This window comes from Eurytemora carolleeae, unplaced genomic scaffold (genome assembly GCF_000591075.1).
Source record: "Eurytemora carolleeae unplaced genomic scaffold, Eaff_2.0 scaffold7, whole genome shotgun sequence".
In the NCBI taxonomy this organism is placed as follows: domain Eukaryota; kingdom Metazoa; phylum Arthropoda; class Copepoda; order Calanoida; family Temoridae; genus Eurytemora; species Eurytemora carolleeae.
In genome coordinates, this window is record NW_019396407.1 from 108,168 (window position 1) to 134,623 (window position 26,456).

The 26,456-nt window shown below is 32.0% G+C and overlaps 2 protein-coding genes across 3 annotated transcripts; one reads left to right on the top strand and one right to left on the bottom strand.

Annotated features, from left to right (window-relative positions):
• Window positions 1-355: 355 nt before the first annotated feature.
• LOC111702677 (serine/threonine-protein kinase dst2) lies at window positions 356-12,885 on the bottom strand. 2 transcript variants are annotated; one of them, XM_023474433.1, is made up of 10 exons: window positions 12,423-12,885; window positions 8,404-9,060; window positions 6,918-6,992; window positions 6,705-6,842; window positions 6,207-6,264; window positions 4,884-4,964; window positions 4,674-4,800; window positions 4,299-4,527; window positions 1,106-3,291; window positions 356-1,045 (listed from the first exon to the last, which is right to left on the bottom strand). In XM_023474433.1, exons 2-10 carry the CDS (start codon window positions 9,033-9,035, stop codon window positions 552-554), a joined length of 4,020 nt encoding a protein of 1,339 aa, XP_023330201.1. In that variant the 5' UTR covers window positions 9,036-9,060; window positions 12,423-12,885; the 3' UTR covers window positions 356-551. The 2 variants fall into 2 exon arrangements, with proteins under 2 accessions (XP_023330201.1, XP_023330200.1); XM_023474432.1 differs by having other exon boundaries at window positions 12,284-12,884.
• An 8,266-nt stretch (window positions 12,886-21,151) lies between these two features.
• On the top strand, window positions 21,152-25,990 carry LOC111702700 (uncharacterized). Its single transcript, XM_023474467.1, has 7 exons — window positions 21,152-21,242; window positions 21,879-22,046; window positions 22,137-22,240; window positions 22,309-22,380; window positions 24,862-25,008; window positions 25,279-25,387; window positions 25,865-25,990. The coding sequence occupies exons 1-6, from the start codon at window positions 21,201-21,203 to the stop codon at window positions 25,355-25,357; spliced, it is 612 nt and encodes a 203-aa protein (XP_023330235.1). The 5' UTR covers window positions 21,152-21,200; the 3' UTR covers window positions 25,358-25,387; window positions 25,865-25,990.
• Window positions 25,991-26,456: the final 466 nt, after the last annotated feature.

Consider the following 26,456-nt stretch of genomic DNA (forward strand, 5'->3'; position numbering starts at 1 on the left):
TTTACAAATAAAAACTTATACATATACTTCTTTTTATAAAAATGTAGTGTCTAAACGATTACAGGGCCCTGATCTACATAACCTAGTTTGCGATTAGTTACCTATTTTCTTCCTTCTAATAACATTGCTATTATAATTACATGAAGCTAGCTAACTGGGGAAGTAAACAAAGTTAGTACAAAATGTTCACTTATTTTTAAGTACTTCGGCCTTGATAGCAAAAATTGAAATTTGTGAAAAAATAACAAATTAATTTACTCCGGCCATAAAAGCAAAAATTGAAATTTAAACAAATAACAAATTTTTAATAGAAAAGTATTCTTGGAATTTTAAAGTGAAAATGTAAAAATCGGAAAATAACAATTCTTTAATTTTTAGAACAACTTAACATTTTTGCAAATGAAGGACGTTGAATTCTATCTTTTTTTCATAACAATTTCCTGCCTCTTGACAGTAAATAGCCTATCCAAAAATAAATATTGAACATTCCACGGTAACGCATACATGAACTACATATGGATAGGTTGTTCAAAAATCAGTTTCTGTATGAATTAGGTGGATTCCGCTGGAGATTCACTTGTAAACCTTCCCATTCCTCGAGAATAAGAACCTGTACACACCTTAGTGTCTTTGCATCTCTCTTTAGTGCCACTAGAACTTCGTGGTCTAAATGCAGGATGCAATATATCTGGACCCTTTAAACCTAAGTTGGAATCCATACAATTTGAATTTGAAGGTTCTTGGATTGAAATAGTTGAAAATTGGTCCAATATATTATCACTAGGGTCTGTGATGATTCCTGCTCTATACTTGTCAGGTGTTGGATACTGTTTATCCTTAAAATCATCCGCAAACTCGGATTTACTAAATCTATAAACTGTTTGCATTTTCTTTTTGATCTTATCTGCGGGAACATTCTGTTGATCAGAATCCTTCTGACCAGATTTATTACAAAATAGGTTCATGGCATTGTTTGCATTGACAGCATCATCACAATTGCTGTCGTTGGCATTCCTCTTTAGCACTTGATTCATGATGAATTGGCCTATAAAACATATCTTTATTTTTTAAATATTAAACATTGAGATTTAAAGTTTTTACTAACCTGTAAATGGATCAATAAAGCACTCAAGCACTTTTTGATCGGGAATAATTTTCTCGGGATTGCTGTGTTTGTCTAAACTCTCATGTTTTAGAGCCGGATTTTCTGGGACAACTTCAGACGCGATCTTTTCGGAAACACTTTCGGTATCGTTGATGATGTTATCCTGGGTTCCAGAGTGTACAGATACATCTTTGTTGTCAACACTCTCCCCTGTTAGAGGATCCCAAGCCAAATCTAAATTTTCCGAATGTATTTTGCTTAAACCTTTTATAACAGGAACAGAAATGGTTCTGGATGGAACTGGAACTGATTTAACTTTTGGAGTTTCTTTACTGCTGGACTCCTTCTTTTCCTCGGATTGAACTTTTAAGTTGGTTTCAGTTTTTCTCCGATTATACTTTGATTTTAGTTGTTCTAGTTTTACATCCGATATTGCTTTAGGATGATTAATTTCAAAATAATCCCATGTACGTTTTCTCTGGTTTACTTCTTCTAGATACACGAGACCTTTATTATTTATAATTTCTGGGTCTTCAACGGGGTATGTCTTCTTTTCTTTTTTTTCAATCTCATCTTTTTCTTTTTTCTCCTCGTGGTCCTGAATATCCTTTGCTGGTTTATCTATCTTGCGTACGTTTACTTCTGCTTGGTTCTGGTTTTGCGTAACTATATTCTCATTAATATTTGACGTGACAATAGGTGACAAAACGTAACTAGTCGATCTGCGCCTGTGTGGTTTAGTATCAAATCCAGATCTCTTTTCAGCTCTTCCCTGATCTGTCAACGTTGTAAGCTCCTCAGGGTTAATTTGAAGTTGCAGAGAACCTCTTCTTTTCATCTTTAACTGGTCTAGGTCAGATAAAAATGCGCTATCCACGAACGATTTTCTTGAACCAGAATTTTTGGTAAATGTATCTATTAAGTCCGAAACACCAAGAGATTTTTTCTTTGCCCTAAACTTCTCCAGCTCCTCTCGCCAAGAGTGCCTTTTAGATTCTTCTCCATTTTCATCGCTTAAAAATACCTGACGCATTTTTATCTCTTTGTTTACAGGGTCGGGTCTGGTATTCTCATCTTCTTTACCCAACGTTAATTCTGGTTTTACTTTGTTATCTTCTCGGACAAAATTCAAGAAAGAATTAGAATTAATCAGATCAACTTGAACGGCTATCTCACTTGTATTACTACGAGTATGAAGTGTTGGGTTACTAATGCTAATTTTTTTGCTCATGTTATTAATTCCGTCAGCACTGGATGATCTTATCATGCTATGCTTAGTCTCGTAGTTTCGATTGTTTTTCTCGTCCTTTGCGATGAACCCTTTTGAATTTAGAGAATCATTGCAACTCTTCCTTCGATTAGTTTTGGCTTCGGACTTTCTATCATTTAAGCAGATAGCGTCAGTGTAAACTAACACAGTTGGAGGTGAAATTTTCTCAAAGGTTTCTATGTCTTCAAGATCTTCATCTGAAACCTCATGAAGTGTCTCCGGATGTTTTCCTTTTTTGGAGTTTGCATTGTTCTCAATCTGAGAATCAGATTGCAAGGTTTGTGAACTGAAAAGGAAACCTGTTGTACTTGTACCAGACTCAGGGGTTCTGATAGGAGAAAGGTTCGGCGAGTCCAAGGACGATTTGGTTTCCGAACTCCTAGGAAGATCAACATAATCACAATTGTCAAGGGTAGCAATATTAATCCTAGGAATGTTTGGAAGATGAGTAATGTCTGAAAAGGCTCCATTTACTCTATGCCTGGAATTTTTCTCAACTAGCAATGGGCTCAAGACCTCCTGAGATTTGCTGAAACTCTTGTATCCAACCAGCTTTTCTTGTGATCTTGAAGCGATCTTTGATTCGTTCAAGTAATCTCTTGACTTACTAAGGGTTAGCCGCATATCACAGAGCCGTTCCCGAGACTTTGATAAACTTTTTTTCAAGTTACTGTTGGCAACCTTTTCAAATATTGCTTCACGAGACTTTGATAAATATCGCTTTCTTTCTGTTATCTTATCTCTACAGGTTTGACAGGATCTTCTAGAAGAACCTGTGTAGTTGTCTCCCCCAGAATATGGCGACAAAAAATGATCAAGAGCGGGTATCTTTAGCATTAGAGGAGAGGGGGAGGGAGGCTCGTCGTTCTGAGATATCCAAGGATGTTGCATACATTCATCAACTGACGGCCTTTTTCTAAAATAAAAAGATTATGAAAAAAAATACGATAAATATGATTTTGGATCAACTATACACTTTTCAAAGAGAGTGTCTTTATGGAGAGAAAAAAAAATCAAGCTAGAAGAGCTAAATTTCATAAGAAACTTAAAACAATTATCTATGTAGATACTGATATCATTAGTTTTTAGTTTTGATAATAAACTATTATACATTTTCTATGTTATCTATAATCATGAAATTCAAGCTAATTTTGAATTTTTTGTGACAAAGCCAACTTTTCATAATTAGGTACCTAAGTCGAGTTTTCATACTAACCTTAGTCTAAATAATCTTAATTGTAAAAATGTCAATAAAAGTCCTCTATTTCTAGTATAGTATCTAATACAATTTATTAAGTAAAGAAGTTAAGAAACCTGTACTTTCAAAATACTTGCAAACCAGTTTTTGATATGTTTATTGTTTTATTAGGGTAAAAGTATGTATCATTTAGGGGTAAACCAAAAGATTAGACATGAATCAACGCGTAAATCTTCATCATTCAGAAGATTTTTGATAGTTTATTATAAAGGAATTGAGTCTTTGCCACAAACTCTGAATTTATAATCCCTATATCTTTAAAACCCAATGTTGTACATCTTTGATATTTCAAACTTATATTATTTAATCTAACAGAATTCATAGTTTGAAATATCTAAGGTCTACGACATTGGAATCCAAAGATATAGGGTTTAGAAAAGCAGAGTTTGTGGCAAAGACTCAATTCCTTTTAAGATTAATGCCAAGTAACGTGGTTAAAGTTTAGTGTTTGTTGAACATGGCTCTAAGAGGCTCCACAAAAAAAGTTTTTCACGCAATAAAAAAAAATTTTAGTCCATGTTTATTTTTTTATTTTTGTCTCATATCTTTTGGGTTATAAAAAACGTTCAAAACTCTATTTGTGTAACAATTATACAAACAATTCAAAACCACAATGCAAATCATTAATAATAACAAACAAAACAAAAAACATAAATTTATCTTACTTGGGATTTCTGTTCAAACAACGAGATATAAAATCCTTGGCATCTTCCGAAACTCCCTCGAACAGTTCTGCAGGGAAATCAAGTGAGGCTGTGGATATGTTTCTTAAAGTCTCCTGGTCACTATCTCCTCCAAAAGGAGAGAACCCTGTGAGAAGAACGTACGCCACTACCCCAAGTGACCATATATCTGCTGCAAGGGTTATCGGCTCCATGGCTAGTATTTCGGGAGCTAAAAGCATAAAATTGAAAAAAATAAACAATAAAATTGAGCAAAATATATAAGATTGTTAAGTAATGGAAAAACAAATTCTTTTTCTTGCAATTTTTACAGACGTTTTGATAATTATGAATGCTGGAAAATAAGAAAAATCTTACCCACATAATCTGGAGTACCAATTATCTCACGAATTTGCTCTGAGCTTTGGATAACTCTGGATACCTCCAGATCACAGAGCTTGATTTCACAATTCGGAAACTCACTCATAAGAACTATATTCTGCGGCTAAAAAATTGAAGATTAGTAAAATATAAGTTAAAAAATTGTTTTCTATAAAATCAGCAAAAAAATGTTTATTTCGCTATAACCTTAATATCTAAATGGGCAATCTTCCGTAGATGAATGTATTGAAGAGCTTCCAAAATCTGTAGAATAAATCCTTGTACATCCTAAATGAGCAAAATAAAATTATATTTACGATTTTTTGTCTAATTTTAAGTTACCAGTTTATATTTAAGAAAAAATTATGTCGATTGGAAAAATCATCTCATCAAAAGATTTGATTTTAAAAAGTTCCTTTACTTTCCACGAAGGCGAACAAACACCAACAAATCCAATATTCTAAGTTTCGATTTTTATTTTTTCTGTTTTTTTGTATATCCTGTGCAGGCACATTCGTGTCAAATATATTCAGCCCAATTAGTACCAAGTAGCACATGTTTTAAATAAACGACAATTTGTTTCTAAACAACTTTTAGATAATTATGGAATTTGGCTAAAATGTTATGCACAGCTTAATGTTCAAAAGAAATTAATTCTATTTTAAATCCGTTTTTTAGGGGAAAATACATTTAATACAATTCTCCCAGCTAAGTTTGAGTATTAAACTCAAAAATGGATTTTTAGAACCAAAAATCATACCAGACATATCATAGATTAATAAATAAACATAGACAGCTTATGTACGCAAAATCACCAAGAATTGTACAGTCCGCGAACTCATACTTCTAGGGGTCAAAGTGTACTTCAATGATAAGCGGGGTGGTTTGATGTTTTAATGGATTTCATAATTATTAAACCACTCAGGAGTGAATTTTATTTTGAGAATATCAAATTATTTCACTGAGCAATATATCATATTGACGAGAACTGAAGAAGGACATGAGAAGGACTATAAACTAACTTAAATTTCTTTTAACAGAACTCATGTATACCACAAGTACACAATGACATAAGAACAGCCAATGTTCACAACCGACCTAGTTAATCTATATAATAGGAATATCTTTAAAACATCTCTGTACATTTATATCTTTCAAGATGAAAAATGTCGTCTTATGCGCAATCTATCTTTATCTATGCATATCACACTCACGAACAAAGTGAAAAATTGAAAGTTTAATGATTTTTTAAGTTTTTTTTGGTCTTTTAGGGGTTCCCTAAAATGCCAAAGGAGTCCGATAGCCATTATATTTTGCTATTTCTTTTTTTGTGGGGGTTTACAGAATTAATTTGGGTAAATATATTTTTCCAAAGAGAAAAAATAATGTTAGCAACAAAATTAAAAATTTTTACATAAAAAAACATCTTTTATCATTTTTTTAAATTTTTTGCTGCAACCTAACTCCGACCGTAGACGTCCCAAAAAATGTTATGATAAAAATATCTTTTTATCTTGGAATAAAATCTACCTGCTCAAATGGAACCATATCGTCGTCAAGAACAGATTGAAAATCTCCCCCAGGAGCACTGAATATAACGCGTTGTAAATTTGATGATTATGAATTATGAAATTTTTATCGAGGTTTATTCAACAGCTGATGAAGAAAAAAAGAATTGGAAATAATCTATAAATTCGGTTTAAAAAGTGTATGGCTCAAACACATGTGTACGTTGGAGATCATGCATTTTATAAAATAAAAAGATGTTTAAGATGCCGCTTAAATCAAAGAACATTTCATTAGATCTCTTTTTCAATTAAAGTTGGAAAACCGAAGAGAAATCATGGAACAGGATTCGGCACCAATCCCCCCTCTCACCATGATATTGCGGTTGGATGTCATTGGGGGAAAAGGGAAATGTGCGCGACTTTGATCTTAGTAAACATTACCGAAAAGATTAAACAATTTTGCAATGTGCATATATATGCCACAGAGTTAAGCGATCATAATGTAGAAAAAGTAACTTACTATTCAAGAACTAGAACAATTTCATGCTTGCTTTGAAATACGTCTTTGAGATGCACAATCTTGGATGATTCAACACAGATGGAGAGGAGAGCAATTTCATGAAGAACCTCTGACGTGCAGTCCGCTCCATATCGAACTCTGATATCAATACGTTAAATATATCAATATCTGCAATCTTAGATTTAATTTTAAATAATTAATATTTTATTTTACCTTGATGAAAACTTTGCAGCATATTCCACACCCGTTTCTTTATTTGTGCACTTCTTGACAGTGGCAAACAGGCCACTAAATAAGAAATTTGAAAGGTATTTTGTAGATGCAAAACCACAACATGTTCAAACTTTTTAGACTCACGTTGTCATTGAGAATAGGTGGACGGCTTTGCTAATACTAAGTATCAGCGGATAGGGTGCTGCTAAACCTCTTGAAGTGAAGTGTTGTTACAAAGCAAATAGGTTTACTAGTAAGTTTTTAAAGTAAATTGGGTCTGTTTACCGTTGCTGTATCTAATTTTTATTGGACTATTTAAGCTCATAACTTGAGTCTAAAAGTCGACTTCCTATTCCAGAGTTTTCTGGTTATTACTGCAATGACTAATTTTATTGGAAATATTTTTAGTTTATAGCTATAAGCTGGAAGATATCAAAAATAATTTGAAGGGAAAATGAAAAATAAGTTGCATTAATGGTCTAAATAAAAGTTTGAATAAGAAACAATTTTACACTTCTGATGACTGCAGCGCATTTTTTTCATTCTTTTCTGCATTATATTTATCAAACAACTGTATCAGCTTCAAAATATCTCATTGCCGATTATCTACAGTCTTAGTACACTACTATGTATAGATATACTATAAGGGCCCATCTTCGATGTTTACGTTTAATGTTGCTCTATCTGCGGCATTTTTCTTCTTGAATTTTAAACAATATCAAACAAAATTTCGCAGAGTTATTAATTTTTATCCGTGCATTTAAAAAAATCGAAAATTTTAATGCCGATTTCTTTAATTTTTTGACCACCCATAAACTTTCCTTGGGGTTCTGTGAGGTCCCACGAAATAATTGGGCTTGATCGGTTCAGCCTTTATAGAGCTTATTGGATAAAAACCTGATACAAACGGACAGACAAACAAATATATATATAAATATATATTTATATACAAATTTTTCGAGTATTATGTGTGAATTTTGGCGTTAAAGGTTGGAGATAATCTAATTTAATATGGGACGCTCTGTACGTAAGCCAGTAGTATATCGTTTTCTAAATATTGAGCAAATCCAATCCATAAATTAGGCTTTAATGTATTTATAATAGAGATTTTATTTTGGTTAGATAAAAAGTTGAAAGTATGATTTAAGTAAGATTTGACAAAATCTTAAAAAAAATTTTTGTTTGCTATAATTGGAAAATTGAAATGAAGTTAAGAAGACAACGAAATGATTGATCGAATATTATATAAATTCCCATATATATACTTTGCTTGTCTGTCTGGGTGTTTGTTTGCTTTTATCCAATAAAAGTCAAAATGGTTAACCGATGGGGCCCAATTTTGACTCAAGGGTAGGTTTATGGATGATCAAATTTTCAAAAATTTGCCTCTAACAAAATTAGATTTTTTAAAATTTTGAAAATCCACGAAATAGAAGATGGGCGCCAAGCACTCTAAAAGTCTAGTAAAGTATAAATTTTAGTTTACCTGGCAACAGGAATAGGGTCCACATCGTAGTAGGTCTCTATATTCCCTTTATGGATGAGATCCTGTAGTATTTCTGGTGAAACTTTCACTATTCCCATTTCAACATTCTTGACGTCACACAAATCTTCAAACTTTTTTCTATTTGAAACTTCCAATTCTACGGTTTCAGCACTGACTGTGCATATTACAGGATTTGTTTTGGTTTTTGACACTGACTGTGCTGGCTTGGTCTGTTCTTGTCGATTGGACTTAATATCCCGTCCAATTCCAGAATCTTGACTGGAAGAAGAACTTTTACGGTTCGGATCAATTTTAGATATCTCATTCTTAGATCTATTCTGATTTGGTGCTCGCGCTTGCGCTTGAGGTTTCTCAGATTCACGGCTCCTCGGAGAAACATTTGATAAGTTCTTCTCATTCTGGGGAATAGAAAACTCTCTTCGTTTAGTTTGAGGAGTTCTACCAGGTCCAGTTACGTTGGGTTTTGATGGAGCAGAAATACCATGCGAACCATTTCTTTTACCATTGCTGGTTTTGTTAGAAACTTTATTTCTAACAGCTGGACTCTCCTGGCTTGCTGTTCTCCTAGTCTCGGAGTCAGTCTGAGGAGTATCACTAGATTTAGACTTCATTCCACTTCATTTCAGAATAGGACCTCTAAGAACAAATTAGAAATAAAAAATAGATATTTGGAGTGTCCCTCCACTGGCCACTAATTATATTTAAAGAGAAAAAATATTTTACAAAATGACAGAAAATGTCCATGCATAAGTCGTATCTTATGGTATGGCTTTAAGCTAATTAACTGCAAAACATTTAGTATTCTAGTTGGGTACTAGTACAAACGTCGGAACCACAAACGTCGGACGGTACAAACCTGTGCCTTACAAACGCCGGACAGTACACACGTCGGACCAGTACAAACGTCGGACTAGTACAAACGTCGGACTGGGACAAACGTCGGATAGTACAAACGTCGGACCAGTACAAACGTCGGACCAGTTCAAACGTCGGACTAAGGAAAAAATGATGTCAATTTTATGATTCTTTTAATCATAAAGTTATTTCCTTTTATCGATTGGTCTAATAAAAATCTACCCAAAGGAACAGAGTTCTTGCCACTAATTTAAATATTCTCATCCCTATACCTTTGCAACCTGGTAATGATATTAACCTTTAATACTTTCAAACTTAAACTGTTTGATCTTATAGATTTCACAGGTTGAAATATTAAATGTTATACGACATCGGATTGCAAAGATATAGGCATTGAAACATTTGTCACAATTGAACTCAACTCCTTTTGGTCTGTTTTTTATACCCTATATAATGCTATCTTCAAAGGATGAGACTTTATTCAGTTGTCTTTGATTTTCAACACAATAAGTGAGTAATTTTTTATTTATTTCTTATAGCAATGGTATTTTTTTCCAACTCAACAAAAGTCCGACGTTTTTCCTCATAAATGTACCCGTCCGAAGTTTGTACTGGTCCGACAATTGTCTCAGTCCGACGTTTGTACCAGTCCAACGATCGTAAGTCCGAGGTTTGTACTGTCCGACTTTTGTAGCGTCTGACGTTTGTAGGTCCGACGTTTGTACTGGTACCGCTACTGGTACATTAAAACTTTCAAAATAATTTTTTAATCGTAGAAATTTAATACCGTAATAAACAGAAAACTGCAGAATAGTAAGATTACATTAAAGTAACGCTGAAGTGCATTTGATGCTGTTACAATGCAAAAAGTTATTAAATCAATCAATAAGTGAAATGGGTCTGTTTACACTGCGCAATTGCTGTGCCTCATGTTCATTGGACTATTTTAAGACATAATTGGAGTCTAAAAGCCGACTTCCTATTCCAGAGTTTTCTGGTTATCACTATACGAACCATAGTTAAACAAAAGTAAAGACAAAAGTAAAATGGTTTATTGATCAAGATTTTGAGATAAAATAAACATAAACATGTCAAACCCCTTATATTCAGCATCTTAATAGAAGTATAATAGAAATTCCTAGATACGGGCATGGAGACGTCATTTGGAAAAGGGTTTAAATAGCATAGTTTAATGTCGGAATAAAAATATCGTGATAAGTCGATTCCATAATGCATAATTTTAACAAAGTATTTAATAGAGATGGATGGGGTCATGCAGGATGAGAAATGAAAAAATATGGTCACAAGGGATTAAATATTAATATTTATAATGAAAAAAGATTTCTCAATGAACCAACCAACAAAGTGATTTATATTTAAAACATACAGCGAGCTAAACAACAGAAAATAAAAACTACGAAAAATCAACATATGGATATAAAGTGTTCGAAAGTAAAGACTTTCTTATTGTTTAACCTGGTCATCTAATAATTAGTATGTTGGTAATTGGGAGGCTAGACTTTTTTTTAAAGAGAATTTATTCGGTTGCTAGTTCCTTTTAATAGTTAAGATCATAGAAGTATTACTTTGAGCTTCTTAGAACCAAGTCTTTATGGGTAGTTCATGAACAAAATATCTGAAGACTCTTCTAGAAGGTGAAAGAGGTCGAAAGGGGGGGGGTACAACCGGGCGCGTGACTATGATCCTACAGGGGGCTCAAATTTTAGTTTAATATATAAATTGTTTGAAAATAATTCAAGGATTATAAGGTTGTTTTATAGTGAATTTTATAGTTTGCTAAAAATCTTGATGACTAAATTTGATAATAAAGGAATTGAGTTTTTGCCACAAATTCAGATTTTCTAATTATTATAACTTAGCAACCCGTTTTCCTGGACCTTTGATATTTCAAACTATTAATTCTGGTAGATCAAATAGTCTATATTTGAAATATCAAAAGTTTACACCATCAGTTTGCAAAGATATAGGGGTTAGAAAATTTAAGTTTGTTGCAAAAACTCAATTCCTTTGTAACAATTTATATGCGAGAGTTATAGATACCATCAAATTTCATAATAATCACCAGCTTTGATAATAAATTATAAAAAATAATCAAATTTTAATAATATAATCAAATTATAATAATATAATCAAATTATAATAATGTAATCAAATTCAAGCTTATTAGAAATGTCTAATCAATAATCTTAAGGTAACGAACGCTAAGTAATTAAGCTTGATGATAAAACGATGTTAGGTACTTTCCCGAAGGTCTTTTCCCAAGGGCAACCTCCCCAAGTGACAATTTTCCAAGTGGCAACTTCCCGAGTGTATCTTTGTGGTTTGGTTAGGATTTCTGAAGCGCCGCAGACTGCAAGCCCAATCGCTGTGGCTAGAACAGACATGGAAAGTTGCCCCTTGGAAAATTGCCCATGGGGAAGTTTCCACTTGGAAAAATGCTCTTAGGAAAGCATAAACAATGTAAAATATCGTCAAAATCAAGCTAAAATGATCAGTTTAGATTCACGACCCAATGTGCATCACAACGTTGACAATATTTGTTAGAATATATAAACATTGTACTTGGTCTAAATTACCTATTGTATTCAAGATTATTTTGGGGCCTAGTTCTTAACTGTAATTATAAATTATTGTATAAGTATGTAGATATTTAAAAAAAGCTAGAAAGAAAAAAATATAGTAAGTTTACACACATGAATATTGTGATAATGTATCCATGTGTGTATACATAGTATTGCAAACTATGTTATTTAAACCAATATTTTATTAAATGTATGATGGCAAGGGAGAAAAGAAATTAACGCAACTAAGCCAAACTTCATAAGTTCACATGGATATCTGTTTAAAAGATATGTATACAATATTTTAATTCATCCCCCTGCCATAAGTGCAAATAAATCATAAATACTTTATACTTATGAACTGCATTGTCAAGTCTATATAATATAAAACTATATATATTCTATATGTATATTATATATACCTTTTTCAGTATCTTTCTCTAAACTGGTTGAGAAGAACTGAGTGGTAAGACCTGTCTATACCCTCACTCCTATTTCTTGGTTTGTGGGCGTAAATTTAGACACGCCCAGGTTGCTGATTGCAAAACTAGAGACACACACCTGTGGAATATTCTCACTCAGGTCTCGTGGCCTGAAAAACACACTCCACAGGAGCTGGCTAAGCGCTACTCTCGTCACTAGTATTTCGGAACAACATAACGCTGGATCCTCTAAACCAAAACTGAAGAAGTGGGTTTTAGATTAGTAGAGTCGGGGAGAATGGGGCGGTATGGGCCGCAGATCAGCCTTGCAACAAAGGACCAGTAACACAGACAAACACCGTCACAAACACACATAAACCCACAACCCTCCACCTACGCAAATAGGAAACATATGAGGAAAAAACGAGGAGGAATTGAGAGAATGAGATTATGAGCTAAAGAATGGATAAATATAAAGACTACGACTATAAGAATGAACAGGTTTAGGCTTGACCCAGGCTTTTATATGTTCTAAGTCCGGCATATTAATAGATTTCGTAATTATATCTCTAAACTTTCTAGTTTTCAGCCAAACATCTGTAAAATAAGAAAGGTTTGAATTTTAGATATTGTGATTTTTAAGAATCTTCATTGTCAAAACAATAACTGAGGACTTTTATTGAGAATTATTTACTGTTCTAGAGTTTATTTAAGCACATTTTTCATTAACATTTTTATATAGTATTTTACGTTTCTCTTTTTATTCTCTAAATTCAATCATTTTTGTGCTCCATGGCATATAAAATATAAAAAATTCCATCTTTTAGTTTTAACTATTGCAGCTTTATATAAAGAAAGATAAATTTTATATAATCTTATGTATCATGTATGAATCTAACTATAGACTAGACTAGACTTTACAAAACATTATAGTTTTTGCGAAATGCTTTTCTTGTATATCATTTATCCAGTATTTCACCAAAAACAATAATGTTTTGTGAATTGGTTGTAGTGTAATTAGATTTTTACATATACAACATGTGAATTTAAATAAAATTATAAAGCTTCAATACAGTGGTAACCAGAAAACTCTGAAATAAGAAGACGACTTTAGAGGAATACATAGGTTTATTTGATGTTACAAAACTAATAGTTTTACTAGACACTTTATAAATCCCTAATTAAGTGAAATGGATCTGTTTACACTGCACTATTAGTGTCTCATGGCTCATTGGACTATTTAGAGTCAAAACTGGAGTTTAATAGTAGTTTTCCTATTTCAAAGTTTTCTGGTTATCACTGTTGTTAGAAAATTTAGAAAAACAAAATATAAAGTCTTAATCTTAATAAAAGTATAATTTTTAATACAAATAGTTTATGTATTATTAAAAACTTTATGATCATGTTTAGATTTTTCGAAAAAAAGGCTTTTGGTGGATGTAAAAGCCAAATAATTATTATTGGATGTAGGATTGCGGGACTTGTGAAGACAGATTTATAGCATGAGGCTCGGAGACGATTTTGGTTGGCTAGGAGGCGATTCTGCGAATCATGATGAGGCTCCGGAGGTTAGTTTGCGGGGCCCATAGATGCTCTGCACCTCTTCCTAAGTGCGTCTCAAACTTATTGATGACAACTTTTTATCAATCCCATTAATCCTTTGTCAATTTGTCTGGCTGTTAGTTTGTTACCTCTCTCCATAGACTTAACCAAATTGGCTGAAATTTTAGTGCAAAAAACGCTGGGAACCCTGGGAGATATTAGAAAAAAAATAATTTTTGGAAAAAATTTCAGTATTTTTTAATGTATTTTCTGGCTTTTCTTTTAAACGGTAACATCTAAAAAAGTCACAATAAAAAAAATCGGAAAAGGTCCTAATTTCTGGCACCAAAAAAAGTCCTGCGGGAAAATGTCATGGAAATGTGTAATGCAAATTATTTTTAAGGAAATAAATCCTGACTTTCTATCCCAAGTTTTTATTTCCTGTCACGGTTTCATACATAAAATGAATAGGTAAAAAAGTCATAGACAAATTGTACAGCTCACTGGTGATTATTTTTCACAATTAAAATCAAATTAATTAATTGTAGATTTTTCATTAGTTAAAAACATGTTGGTCCTTCTTCTAAAAATGATATTCAAAAATATTTGTGTTAAAGAAAATTACCCCGTTTGATCATGTTTTATCAGTGTACTTTTTTTGAATAACTTTTTTTAATTAGTATTTATTTTCTTATAGTTTTTTTTCCTACAGACTTTAGTGGAACTTTTCCCTAGAGATTTTATTTCAAGTACTTTTTTCATCATCTGTTCATCATGACTTTTAGCAAATTTAGAGGCGTTTTGAAAGCTCTAGGACAAAATCTGACCATGGGAGAAGCTGAAAAATATTTGTTGCAGATATTTCAGATTTGTATATGCGTATAATTCATATAATCTACATATTTACATAAAATATGACTACTCGGACTACTCCTATCACAGCTTTTCTAAAATATGGTTTAAAGATAAACAACATTTTCCTGAAAGTGAAGCCGTTAATCATGTTAATGGAAGTGTGCGTGAAAAAATAAAAGGGGGTATTAACTAACTCCGAATTAAATATAAATTCAATCATCACCAATTTTATAAAATTCGTTTAAGATGTTTTTTATTATATGATCTTAATATTGTATAGGTATTTTAGTTTAAAGATGGCTCCTGAAAAATATGCACTTAGTATAGTCTAAAATGTAAGCAAAAACTTAGAGAATACAAATAATTGTACTTTAAGTATAGGGAAAGTTTCCAATAAACTTTTTGAGGGTTTTTCTATTCTTTCACTTTTTCATTTTTCATTTTTCATTGTGTCATACAAATATAGATCACAAATTACATAGTTAAGAAAATTTTATGCTGTCGACAGTTTGTTTCTCAAGACTTAAAAAATAAAAAGGATAAAAAGTTTTACTGTTTAAATTAACAGATGTTTGCAAAAAGATGTTTCATAAAAGGTTTTGTCGATCTATTTACAGCTGCTATGCATGAAACAGGGGGGAAAATTTCAAAATAAATTAATTTTTTGATTGAGCTCACATTTTTCTTTTGTGAACGTTATGATTTTTAACGATATGGAAATTTGAAATTACACAGTGATCGTCGTTTATTTAATTACAATAACAAAAACTTTTTTTCTTCATTTTGATTTCTTGCAAACTTACATACATCAGACACATAAACATCTAAACAAAGAGAAATGTTATACGTCTCACTTACATTTCGATTTTATTTATTTTCATGTTTTGTCTGAGGTATGATATAACTCAGGGAACATACTAAAGATATGATATGAAGTAATCGTCTTTGTAAGATGTATAATTCGTACCTTCTATTCCGTTCTGCTGTGTTTAAAAAAAAAGATTTTCTCATCTTCCCCCACCCCCTCCCCCTTTCCGCAAATGAGCTGGTCTGAAAATATTGGGCTATGAAAATTAATCATTGTATCTTATAAACGTCCATTGGCAGAACTTAAAGAATTGAAACTACGTCGCTGAACTGCTAAAAACCGGTTCCAATTGAGCGCCGGCTCAAATCTCGAAACACTGAATATAATTTCAAGTGGAACCAACTATGTAGTGTTTCTTTAAATTCGGACTCAGGTATAAAAGAATAAAATAAACATTTACACTGACACTCGTATGCAGTCAAAACATAAACAAACAAAATGTGAACATAGAAGACGAAACTCTTACTCTTTCTCAGTAGGTATCACTATACTAAATCAAAGAATTATTTAAAAAGACAATATCGAATTCTTCACTGAATTCCCATGTTTATTGGGACACCCTGTACATTTTTTTTTATTTTATTATTATGCTCATTAAATAGTTTTACCTAACATTTTACGCTTTCTAATACACGCGCGCTTGAATTTACATATTTAGTTTATTATTAATACTGGTTATTTTATTTGAAATTTGATGATATATATAGGTCACATAGAACATTGTTATATTATGAAATTTAGTCACTGAATTCCCATGTTTTTTGGGACACCCTGTATATAAAATGTAAAAATTATCAAGCCAAAGACTAGCTTTAATGAAAGATTATGAAAAATTTCTACGACCCTGATCAAAATTATTGATATATTAATAATTTGTCTTTCTTTAATTAATAAAATATAAATTATCAAAATTTTATTGTCTCCTTAATTTTCAACATTAAAAGAGGAAATCGGACAAACTTATTTCACACAAATTCGTCCTAATAGAATCTTATAGAATTGACTTTACAAAAATATCGAAGACGATTATAATGTCGTCACCATACAATTTGCAAAGTTTTAAACTTTTACCTAAAAATTATCTATATCTAAATATACTTTACGTTCTGATTTAGGTAAAAGGAACTGTAAATGTAATTTCAAGTGACCCTTAAAAAAGTGGCATTGTCCAATCAAAAACTTTTCAAGCCAGAAAAAAATGAGTTATTTTGCACATTATTGGTTCTTCAAAGATACCGCTGTAAACGCCCCTCTTTAGTCAGTTAAAAATACAAGGACCAGGCGCTTGGGTCACTTAAATGTGTAAAAAAATTAAGCCCAAGATATTAGTTAGGAACTTGGAATTTTGGCTTAAAACATTGATTTTTCTTTTACAAATTATACAATTTGAATTATAACAGTAATAGTTGTCGCCATGGAAGCAGCTTGGAACCAAACTATGATTGTAAATATAAAATATGTGTTTACAAAAAATTAAAAGGTCTTTAAGCTGGTTCACTTATCACTATAACCAATTCGGTTCAATTATTAAATAAAGGCTTGAACATATTCTCCATAAAAAGAAAATTTTTGCCCAAATACTTTATAAACAAAAAATACTGTTTTAAAATTCGGTGATGGTGATGGACCAAACCTCTGTAAAGTAAAAAAAGTAGATGTTAGTTCCACATTTATTGAAAATATATTTCGGTCTGGGTTGACCCGCGTCAGTTCTAACGGTATAATAACCATCAAAAGCGATAAAAAAATTAAATTTTTTTTGTAAAAATCACAAGAAAATATACAAACAAAAAAGATTATTTAAAATAAAAATTTGGGCTGTCAAATGGACATAATTGGAAAACGAACTCAGATTATGAGATGGAAAAAAGATAATTTGCAAATATTCACTTTAAAAAAATGTTTTAGTTAAAATGTTCTCCTGTAGGCTGCTTTGTATGGAGATTTATAATGTAACCAATTTCTCTCACTCTTTGATCTAAAGATCTTGTTGTCTGTCCTATATATTGTAGTTTACACACAGTTTAAAGTTCCATTAATCTCAATCTTCTTGCTGGTATTAGAGGATTGTAAATTATATCTTTATAATACTTTGTTTGTAAGTTTGTCTGTGTGTAACCGATAATCGTCAAAACGGCTGAACCGATCAGGTCCAACATTTTGTGTGGGACCTCACGTGACCCCAGGGAAGGTTTATGGATGCTCGGAATTACGAAAAGTTGTCTCAAAACTTTTTCTGATTTTCGTAAATTTTTTTACTCCACGAAGAAATTATAAATCCGCAAAATTTGTATTATTGTTTTCAGAGAGAAAATCTGAAAGATTGAGTAACAAATAAAAGTTTAAATGGAAGATGGAGTGCTATGATTGTCTAGTTATTTAAAAACATATTGAATTATTTTGAGAATATCTGGGAACCAACTAAACAGTGCTAATATAAGCTAATAGCACGCTATAATAAAAATTACCACGAAATGAGCATGAATTATAAAATACACAATAGTTTCATAAAACATTATTAAATATATTTTTAATTGTTTATTCTGCTTTGAATGAAAATATACAACAAAGTTTAGTTCTAGGTGTCACTTTGTTCCAAAACTAACACTTGGACCATTTCTAACACTGTTTCAAATGCAGGAAATCAAATCAACTTTATTCTCTTATTTAACTAATAAAATGATGAAACTTAGATTCTAGAAATATTTAGCAATTAACTTAGTCTTTATAGATAATCTTTACTTTTAGTGATTTATTTTGTAAGTTATGAAAGTGAGTTTTGTTTTGTCTTGTGGATTATGCTCAATAACGGGAAAGTAGGGTTTGTCTCAAAAACGCAACAATGATTCTAATTCAGGATATGTTCGAAAATGGAAAACCTGGCATGGTCTTAAAAACGGTCAAATGTTTTAATATAAAAAGAACACCTTTTATAGTTTTGATTTCAATAAATAATTTAAAATTGGGAATGGTTGTCCTCCTCATGCTTAAAAATATGTTGTTTATAGTTTTGACTTTTGACTTTAACTCACGATATGGGGCGGGAATGGGATCTTTAAAGCCCAGTCTTTCAATTTGTGTACATTTCTACCACTCAGTGTTAGAAATGGGCCAAGTGTATAGTTTTGGAATTAAATTCATAACTCATGCTAAACATGGTTACAAGTTGAAATAGTCTTGTAAACATGAGACACAGAAATTGTGCAGTGTAAACAGGCCCATTTTATACTTAGTAGGGAATTTTTGATTTGATCCCCCACCTGTATTTTTTTTTTACACAACTCAAAAAGTATTGGTCTGAGACTGTTAAAATTTTCTGACTTTTTCTAAGTACTCATAACCCTCCCTTTAGGTCTAAACCCGGGCTTTTATACTAACTGCCTGAGTCCTTGCACACTGCCTGAATGACTACTTTTTCCTATAATAAACTAAATCTTTGTTTTGACCCACTTTCAGCTGAATTTTATAATTTTCAGCTTTATATGGAAGCCTTTGACATAAGGAAGCCTGATTGCACAAGTTTTGCAAAAAAACTTGCAAATTATTTGCAAAAGAAATTTGCACATTTTTTTCCCCTAATTATGTATCAGGTTATTAAAAATGCTGCACAAATTTGTGCATATTTTAAATGTTATGGTCAAGGCTTTTGTAAGAATGTATGATACATCATTTTTTGGACTTTTTTATAAACATTTCAACTATTTAACTGGATCTTGCAGAAAAATTTCAATTATTGCAAAGGAATTGAGTCTTTGCCACAAACTCTGATTTTTTAATCCCTATATCTTTAGAACCCAAGATCATAGACCTTAGATATTTCAAACTATGAATTGTGTTAGTTTAAGGGATCTAAGTTTGAAATATAAAAGGTTTAAACCATTAGGTTGCCAAGATATAAGCATTAGAAAATGTCAATTCCTTTGCAATTTGTTTCGAAGATTCTAAAAGTAGAGCATAAGAGCTTTCCAATGATGTATTATTTGTCATATTTGGACATCAAACATGGGATTTAGGCCCCCCCCCCCCTCCATATACTGGTTTTAAAGCACACAAGCAAGGATAAGGCTAAGCTTCTCAATAAAACTATTTGCTTTGAAAGCACATCAAAACATTAAAAGATAGTTTTGAAGTCGTCTTCCTATTCCATAGTTTTCTGGTTCTAAATGTATATAAGCTATGTTACGTAAAATGGCTTAACGGGGTTTTGGCCTATTATCGTTTTCATATTTTTTGTATCATAAATCTTCATAATTTTGAAGTTTATCGGACAGTGGAAAAAATAATAAAATAACATAGTATTACCAAACAGCAAACGTATTTAATTGAATTTCATTTGTATTTTGTATTTAGGATATATACATTTTCTTTTTTTCGCGAGAATAATTTAATGTTTTCCATCTATATTCGACTCAGTTTCCTTTGATTTCATTTTCAGGTCAATGTCCAGTTGAACCTGTTTCATATTTAGGTTTCTCCTATGTAGGTCTGGTCTGGGTACTAACAAGTGTTCATCAAAAGGATAATAATCGCCAATTTCCTCTATATCATCATAATAATGGAAATGTATTTTGTACAGTTTAAAGCCTATTGACCGAAAATTTTCTTCTTCTCACTTAAATGTTCTGAAAAGTTTAAAATCAAATTTTTACTTTGGATTTTTTCATTCCCAGGTATTGATAAAAAAAACTGGTAAAATAAACAACTTGTCTTAGGTCATGAATGAACAGGCGATGTAGAGAACCCGTTTTAGAACCAATGTGCGAGCTAGGCCGAAGAAATGCTAGGATTTAAGTGTTGGGAGCCTTCTCATTGACCTTCCTTGAAGAAATTCTGAACTATGTATACTCCGGAGGCGCAGAAACCAAGGTCAACATATACAAATGCTCGCGCGTATTTCACCCGTCCGGTGTCTACCAGTCTATACTTTACCGTGAGGAATAGATCATATACTTTAACATATATACATATGTACACATTTGCTAGGGTATTTCTTTAAAGGGGAGAGACAAGAAACACGATTCAAAGAGATATTAGGAAGGGATGGTAAAGGAATGCGAAAGGGAAAAAAGGGATGAAAATGTAAAGAAAAAGAAAATTATGGGAGAGTGAAGGAAAGTGTATATTAAGAGAAAGTCGAAGAAGAAGAAAGAAAGGAAAGAGGAATTGGGAGGGAAAGAAAAGAGTTAACCGTAAGCGAAGGGATGGAGAAAGAAAAAGGTAAGGAAAAGGAAAAGAGAAAAAAGGGATTGCGAAATAATGGAAATGAAGGAAACGGAAAAAATGAATTTAAAACGGAGGGAAAAGGCACAACAAATTGTTGGAAAGGGAAAGGAAATGAAAGTTTGAGTGAAGGATCAAGGAACGTAAAAGACTTGGAAATGAAAGGATTGGTAAAAGAGAAGGAAAATAGAAAGAAGAAGGAATGGAATGAGAAATGTAAAGGAAAATAAAAAGGAATAAATGGAAGGGAACGTGGGAAAAGCTGAAGTAAACAGAAAGGAAACAGGAAATGGAAGAGAAAGGAAAATAAAAGGCAGGGAAAATGATAGAAAATAAAAAGGAAAGAAAAGCAATAAGATTGATTGGTGAAATATACGGTTAAGGATTGGGTATTTTAAGATGTAATACTAACTTGTTCAATTCAGAGTTAAAATGTTTGAGACAACATGGCCTTTTTTAAAGGCCCTGGTCATGGTATGTTCTTAATTTTTCAAATTTTATTATTTTTCTTACTATTTTTGAGTCAAAAGCAAGAGATACTATTTAAAATCTTATCAATTTATAACATTTCCTAACTATATAATGTCCTAGCAATAATATACTTATAGATATCTACATAAATTGTAATTACGTAAATATGTATTTATATTTGATAATTTCAAAATGTTTATTTCAACCTTTACTTTGCATTGGTTTAATTTGAAATCCTAGACAAATACCATATCTTTGAATTTGTCATACCCTATTCGTAAGGAATGTCCCGTGTAAACATTAAATGTTATTTAAATGAATACACTAAATTGGATAATTAGTCACCAACATGATAATTTAAATATTTTAAAAAGTATCATATAAGATTTCATAGATGTACATTACTACATATATTTCTTCTATTTAACACTATTATCCTGATGGGGGGGGGGGGGATATTATGCACCCTTAAAAATGGCTTATAGTAAAACGCTCAAACTTTTTTTTTAACTTCATAGTAGACAAATTTTGCAAACAATTTTTTTATGTAAGGGCATATAAAATGTCCAATAATATAAGAAATATATATTAAAGTTTTTGAGTGCTCATTTATATAGGTTTGATTTCTGCATGTTTCAGGTTCTATTTATTTACCCTACAGGGGTACCTGCCCCAGTTCCTCGTTGCTCGCCGTTCATCATTATAAACAAGCTGGCAGAGTCTTCAAATATCATTTCTGACACGAATCCGTACTTTCCCGTAGGTCCTTGTGAGTACGGAAACCCTATGAATGCAATCAGAGCAGGGGTAGGTTGAATTCTAACTAGTAAGATTTTGCGGATCTAGAATTTTGTATGTCTTTTATTGATTTCTATAGAAAGCATGATGGTTTTATAGGACCTACGTTCCGTTTTTGTGTTTGCCGAGCCGGAGAAAGTTTTGAGGCACAACTTCTATGAATTAGTTTTCCTCTTTAAAACAGCTATTCCAAGAATCCTTAGGTAATATAATCTCTCAAAATCCACTTTAACTATTGGCGCCATTTTAAAATCTGTTTTATTTTATTTAGGATGGCTATGGGACAGATGAAGTTCATACAAGACCCAAATATACTTGCTGAAGGATATCAGCATTATACACCGTGAGTTTTTATAATTAATGTAAATTATAATTAATGAAAATTGAAACCTACGAGAAAGTTTATGACAAACCCGATGACGCAGCCCAAGAATTTATCATTTAATATACGGTAATATTTGATTTTGATCTTCCCTGAACCAGAATTTCAATATAATTTCTGGGTTTCGGAAATTTAAAATATCATCCTGAATATTTCATTGAGAAATATTGCTTTAAATCAACTAGATCTAATGTACTTTTATAGAACTAGAATTAGAAATTAAAAAATGTGAAATTATGAAAATTTTAAAAAATGCCCTTCTTACAAATTATCCCAATTGCGCCACTGCTTAGCTGTGACCAAATACAGATAAACTGAATGTATTTCCTGCCGGAATTGCGGTGTTGAGAACGATTCCTTCCTTGTCTTTCGCCTGAGAATGTTCATATATTGAAACACAATTAAATAATTCGCACAAAATTTAATACCGTCTAATACATAATAACAGGGTGGTTATTTTAATAGCAATGATTAGACCATTCTGAACCTCTTTAATGTTAGATAATCAGCTTAATATATTGTATTCCTATTCCCCAAATATGGTGGTAGGTGATTATATCAATTTTTTTATTCAAGTTCAAATTGTTAACAAGCTTCTTCAAATTATATAACTTTATAACAAGTAATTAAGAATAAGATTTTTTAATTGACCGCTTCTCTTTGTTACCATGTTTTTGTGTATCCAGGCTGTTTAAAAGCTTGATATAAATCAAAATTTAGATCGAAAGTCGTCTTTATAATACTAATATAATCACCTATCACCGCATATAAACAACCCCTTTCTTTTTTATATATACAATTTGTGTCTTCTAAGATTAAATTAAAATGAGAAGAAGAATATTTAATTAATGTTATTCAAGAATATATTGTTACATTTACTAAGCTGACAATAACATGTTAATTGCATATGCAGCTTGGCCTTTAACTTGATCTAGCATTGGCACAACAGATGTTTTAAGAGGGGGAAGTTTAAAAAATTCTCAAATTTTAATTATAATTCTAAGGAAAATTGTGGATAATTATAAAGACATTTTAACTGCGACGATATGAAGATTCATCTTTATACGTTCATGCACTAAGCAGTGTGAACCAAAAAAACTGTGAAAGACGACAGGGGCATAACTAGGAATTTTTCCAGGGGGGGCTTAATTTTTTTTCTTTCCAGGGGTGGGTTTAGCACCTAAAAAACCCATGAAATTCATAGATTTCACTGGTACAGGGGGGGGGGCTTAGGCCCAATAAACCCGCCCTGACTACGCCTCTAAAGGACGACTCCTGGACTTGAGTAATGTTTTTAAATAGTCTAATGAACCAGAGACTCAGTAGTTGTTCAGTGTGCACAGACCATTTCACTTAATAAGCTACTTTTAAGCAATAACGTAAAAACTTTTTATTTTCTAACAACACATTTTAATGTTTCTTTAATGGCGTTTTTCTATTCTCAAACTTTCTGGTTCTCACGGTATTACGAATAAACTTATATTTTTTAAGTCTTGGGAGAGAATAAATGCTTTTAATAATTTCTTTAACATATTTTTAATGGCATGAATCATAGTTTTTTTTTCTGAATTAAGAACTTGCAGAAGTTAGAAGCTAAGAAGTACAAAAGTACGAAACTTCATGTCAGTGGTCATCTCAGTTTCAAAACAACCTTGATTTTTGACCTTGAAGGTTGGGATTGTTCATTATACATACCATAGCACAAGAGAAACCTCAAACATTTCTCTCTAATGTGGGAAATGACCTGATTTACACACTTGAACTTGACATGAACCTTATAAACCTGCGCGCATACTTTCTTCTAACATTTCTTAACATCTTATATTCCCCACTCAGTAAATCTATTTATAGATCAACATTGTATTGTTTCTAATGATTTGCAGCGTTGTGAGATCCGCTTGGAGAAATTTGGGGGGTATTTGGATTGGGTGAGGTGTGCGGGGGATGGAATTCTTTGCAACTCCTAACCTTTTTAAGCGAAAAAAAATCACTTACTCAAATTCCCAAGATATCTATCTAGCTTGGGAACCCAGCGTTGCCCCAGTTTACTAAAAGTTACTCCCGCCGTTTACCCGCACTTGCGTATTATTTACGGTTTTAGCTATTTTTCCAAATAAAATCGACCCACTCAACTTATAATCTGAAAACCAAGCAAACAACATTTCCGTGGGTCTCACGAGTTCCCCAATCACAATTTTAGGCAAATCCGTCCCGCCTGAGTTATGATCGGACAAACATACAGACATATAAATCTATATATATAAAGTTGTAATCTCTGTTTGTCAGTCTGTTTGTTTGTTCAATCATAATTCAGGAAAAACGTTGTTATTGCAATTTAATCACACCTAACAGCCATCATTTTGTAAAGGGGTTTTGATTGCTCCGTTAGAATTGAATTTCTAAGCTTCGAAAACTTACAAACTTTTATTAAAACTATTTAAGGTTTGTTCGGACTACACAGCTTGGACAGGGAACACAGAGGAGACCAGAAATTATCGACGACGAAAGAATCTATAACAAAGTTGTTGGCGCGAAGCTCGGTGAATTGTTCAGAAATGGCCCTGACCGGATACCTGGACCCTATACACCGTAAGAATTTAATAATACAGATATCTATAATACAGTAGTAAAAGATATCATTATTTATAAACTCATAATAATACTGAACACATGTCACAAACTATAATTTTCGCATCCCATATAATTCTGCAAAATGATGTTGTAACCCTTGGTTTAAATTTTGACACTTTGATCTAGCAGAATTCATGGTTTGAAATATGAAAGGTTTACAACATCAGGTTGCACAGATATAAGGATTTAGAATTTAGAATTTCTCGGGTAAGCGTTCCTTTGATTTAGGCAAGGAAATCTGAGAAAATCTTCTAATAGAAGAAAAACCCAAAACGGTGAAGTTTCTAGTTCGCAAAATAGGGCATAAAGTATTCCATCATTTCAGAGTAATTGAAAGGTAAATATTTTCTTTTTATGTCGTATACGAACAAATGTGCAAATAAGGGCTTTGTAAGGGGAAGAATAGGGTGAGGTCAAAATTGAATGATTTATCAATCGAGATAAGGATTTTTTGCTTAGAGGGTGAAAACTTTGTGTTGGATCTCCATGGCTTAGTCAGAATTCCTTTTGGCTTAACCAGATATCTTCACGATAGTTAAACTTTAGCCGCAGAATTTATTCCAGATTTTGAGTTCAGTCTCTGAATTCCTATAGCTGGATATAATATAAAATTCCCAGCATAATTGCAGAATTTCTCAGGCCTCGGCTCAAAAATTGTTTTTTATCCGACCAAACCCAAATCCAATTCTTGCTATAAATAGAATTCAAGTAAAATGCTTAAAATTAAAATATTTAAATTTTTTCACAAAGATTTGTCAATGAAACCTAAGACTGAATAAAGCCTTGTACTGTTGTAATATTTTATTTATTTTAGGATGTAGAAGACTGATAAAAGCTGATTTTTTTATTTCTCCAGTACAAGAGTATTTAAGTTTTTACTTGTTTAGATGAACATTTTAACGTAAAAATATCGAATATGAATAAAGATAATGTAGTTTTATTTTGTATTCCTTTTCTTTATTTCTAGAAGTTGAAGTTATTCATTTCTAATAAGTTCACTCCCTTTTGCATAAGATCAAATCTCCTCATTCCTATCTCTTAAAAAACTCAAAGGATTTGAATCTTTGCCACAAATTCAATTTTTGTAATCCCTATATCTTTGCAACCTGGTGGTACAGACCTTTGATATTTCAAACTCACATTATTTCATCTAATAGCTTTCATAGTTTGAAATATCAAAGGTCTACAACATTGGGTTGCGGCGATATTGAAATTAGAAAATCAGAGTTTGTGGCAAAAGCTCAATTCCTTTTCCAATCCTGAGTTTTATTAATTTTGGCTTTCTTATATTAACCAAAAAACATTTTTTAGAAAAATCGTTTACTAAATTGCAAATCATTTTGATAGCACTTAGTAAACCTGATAAGGTTGCAAGATCACCTATATTTCACTATAGATGCCACGTT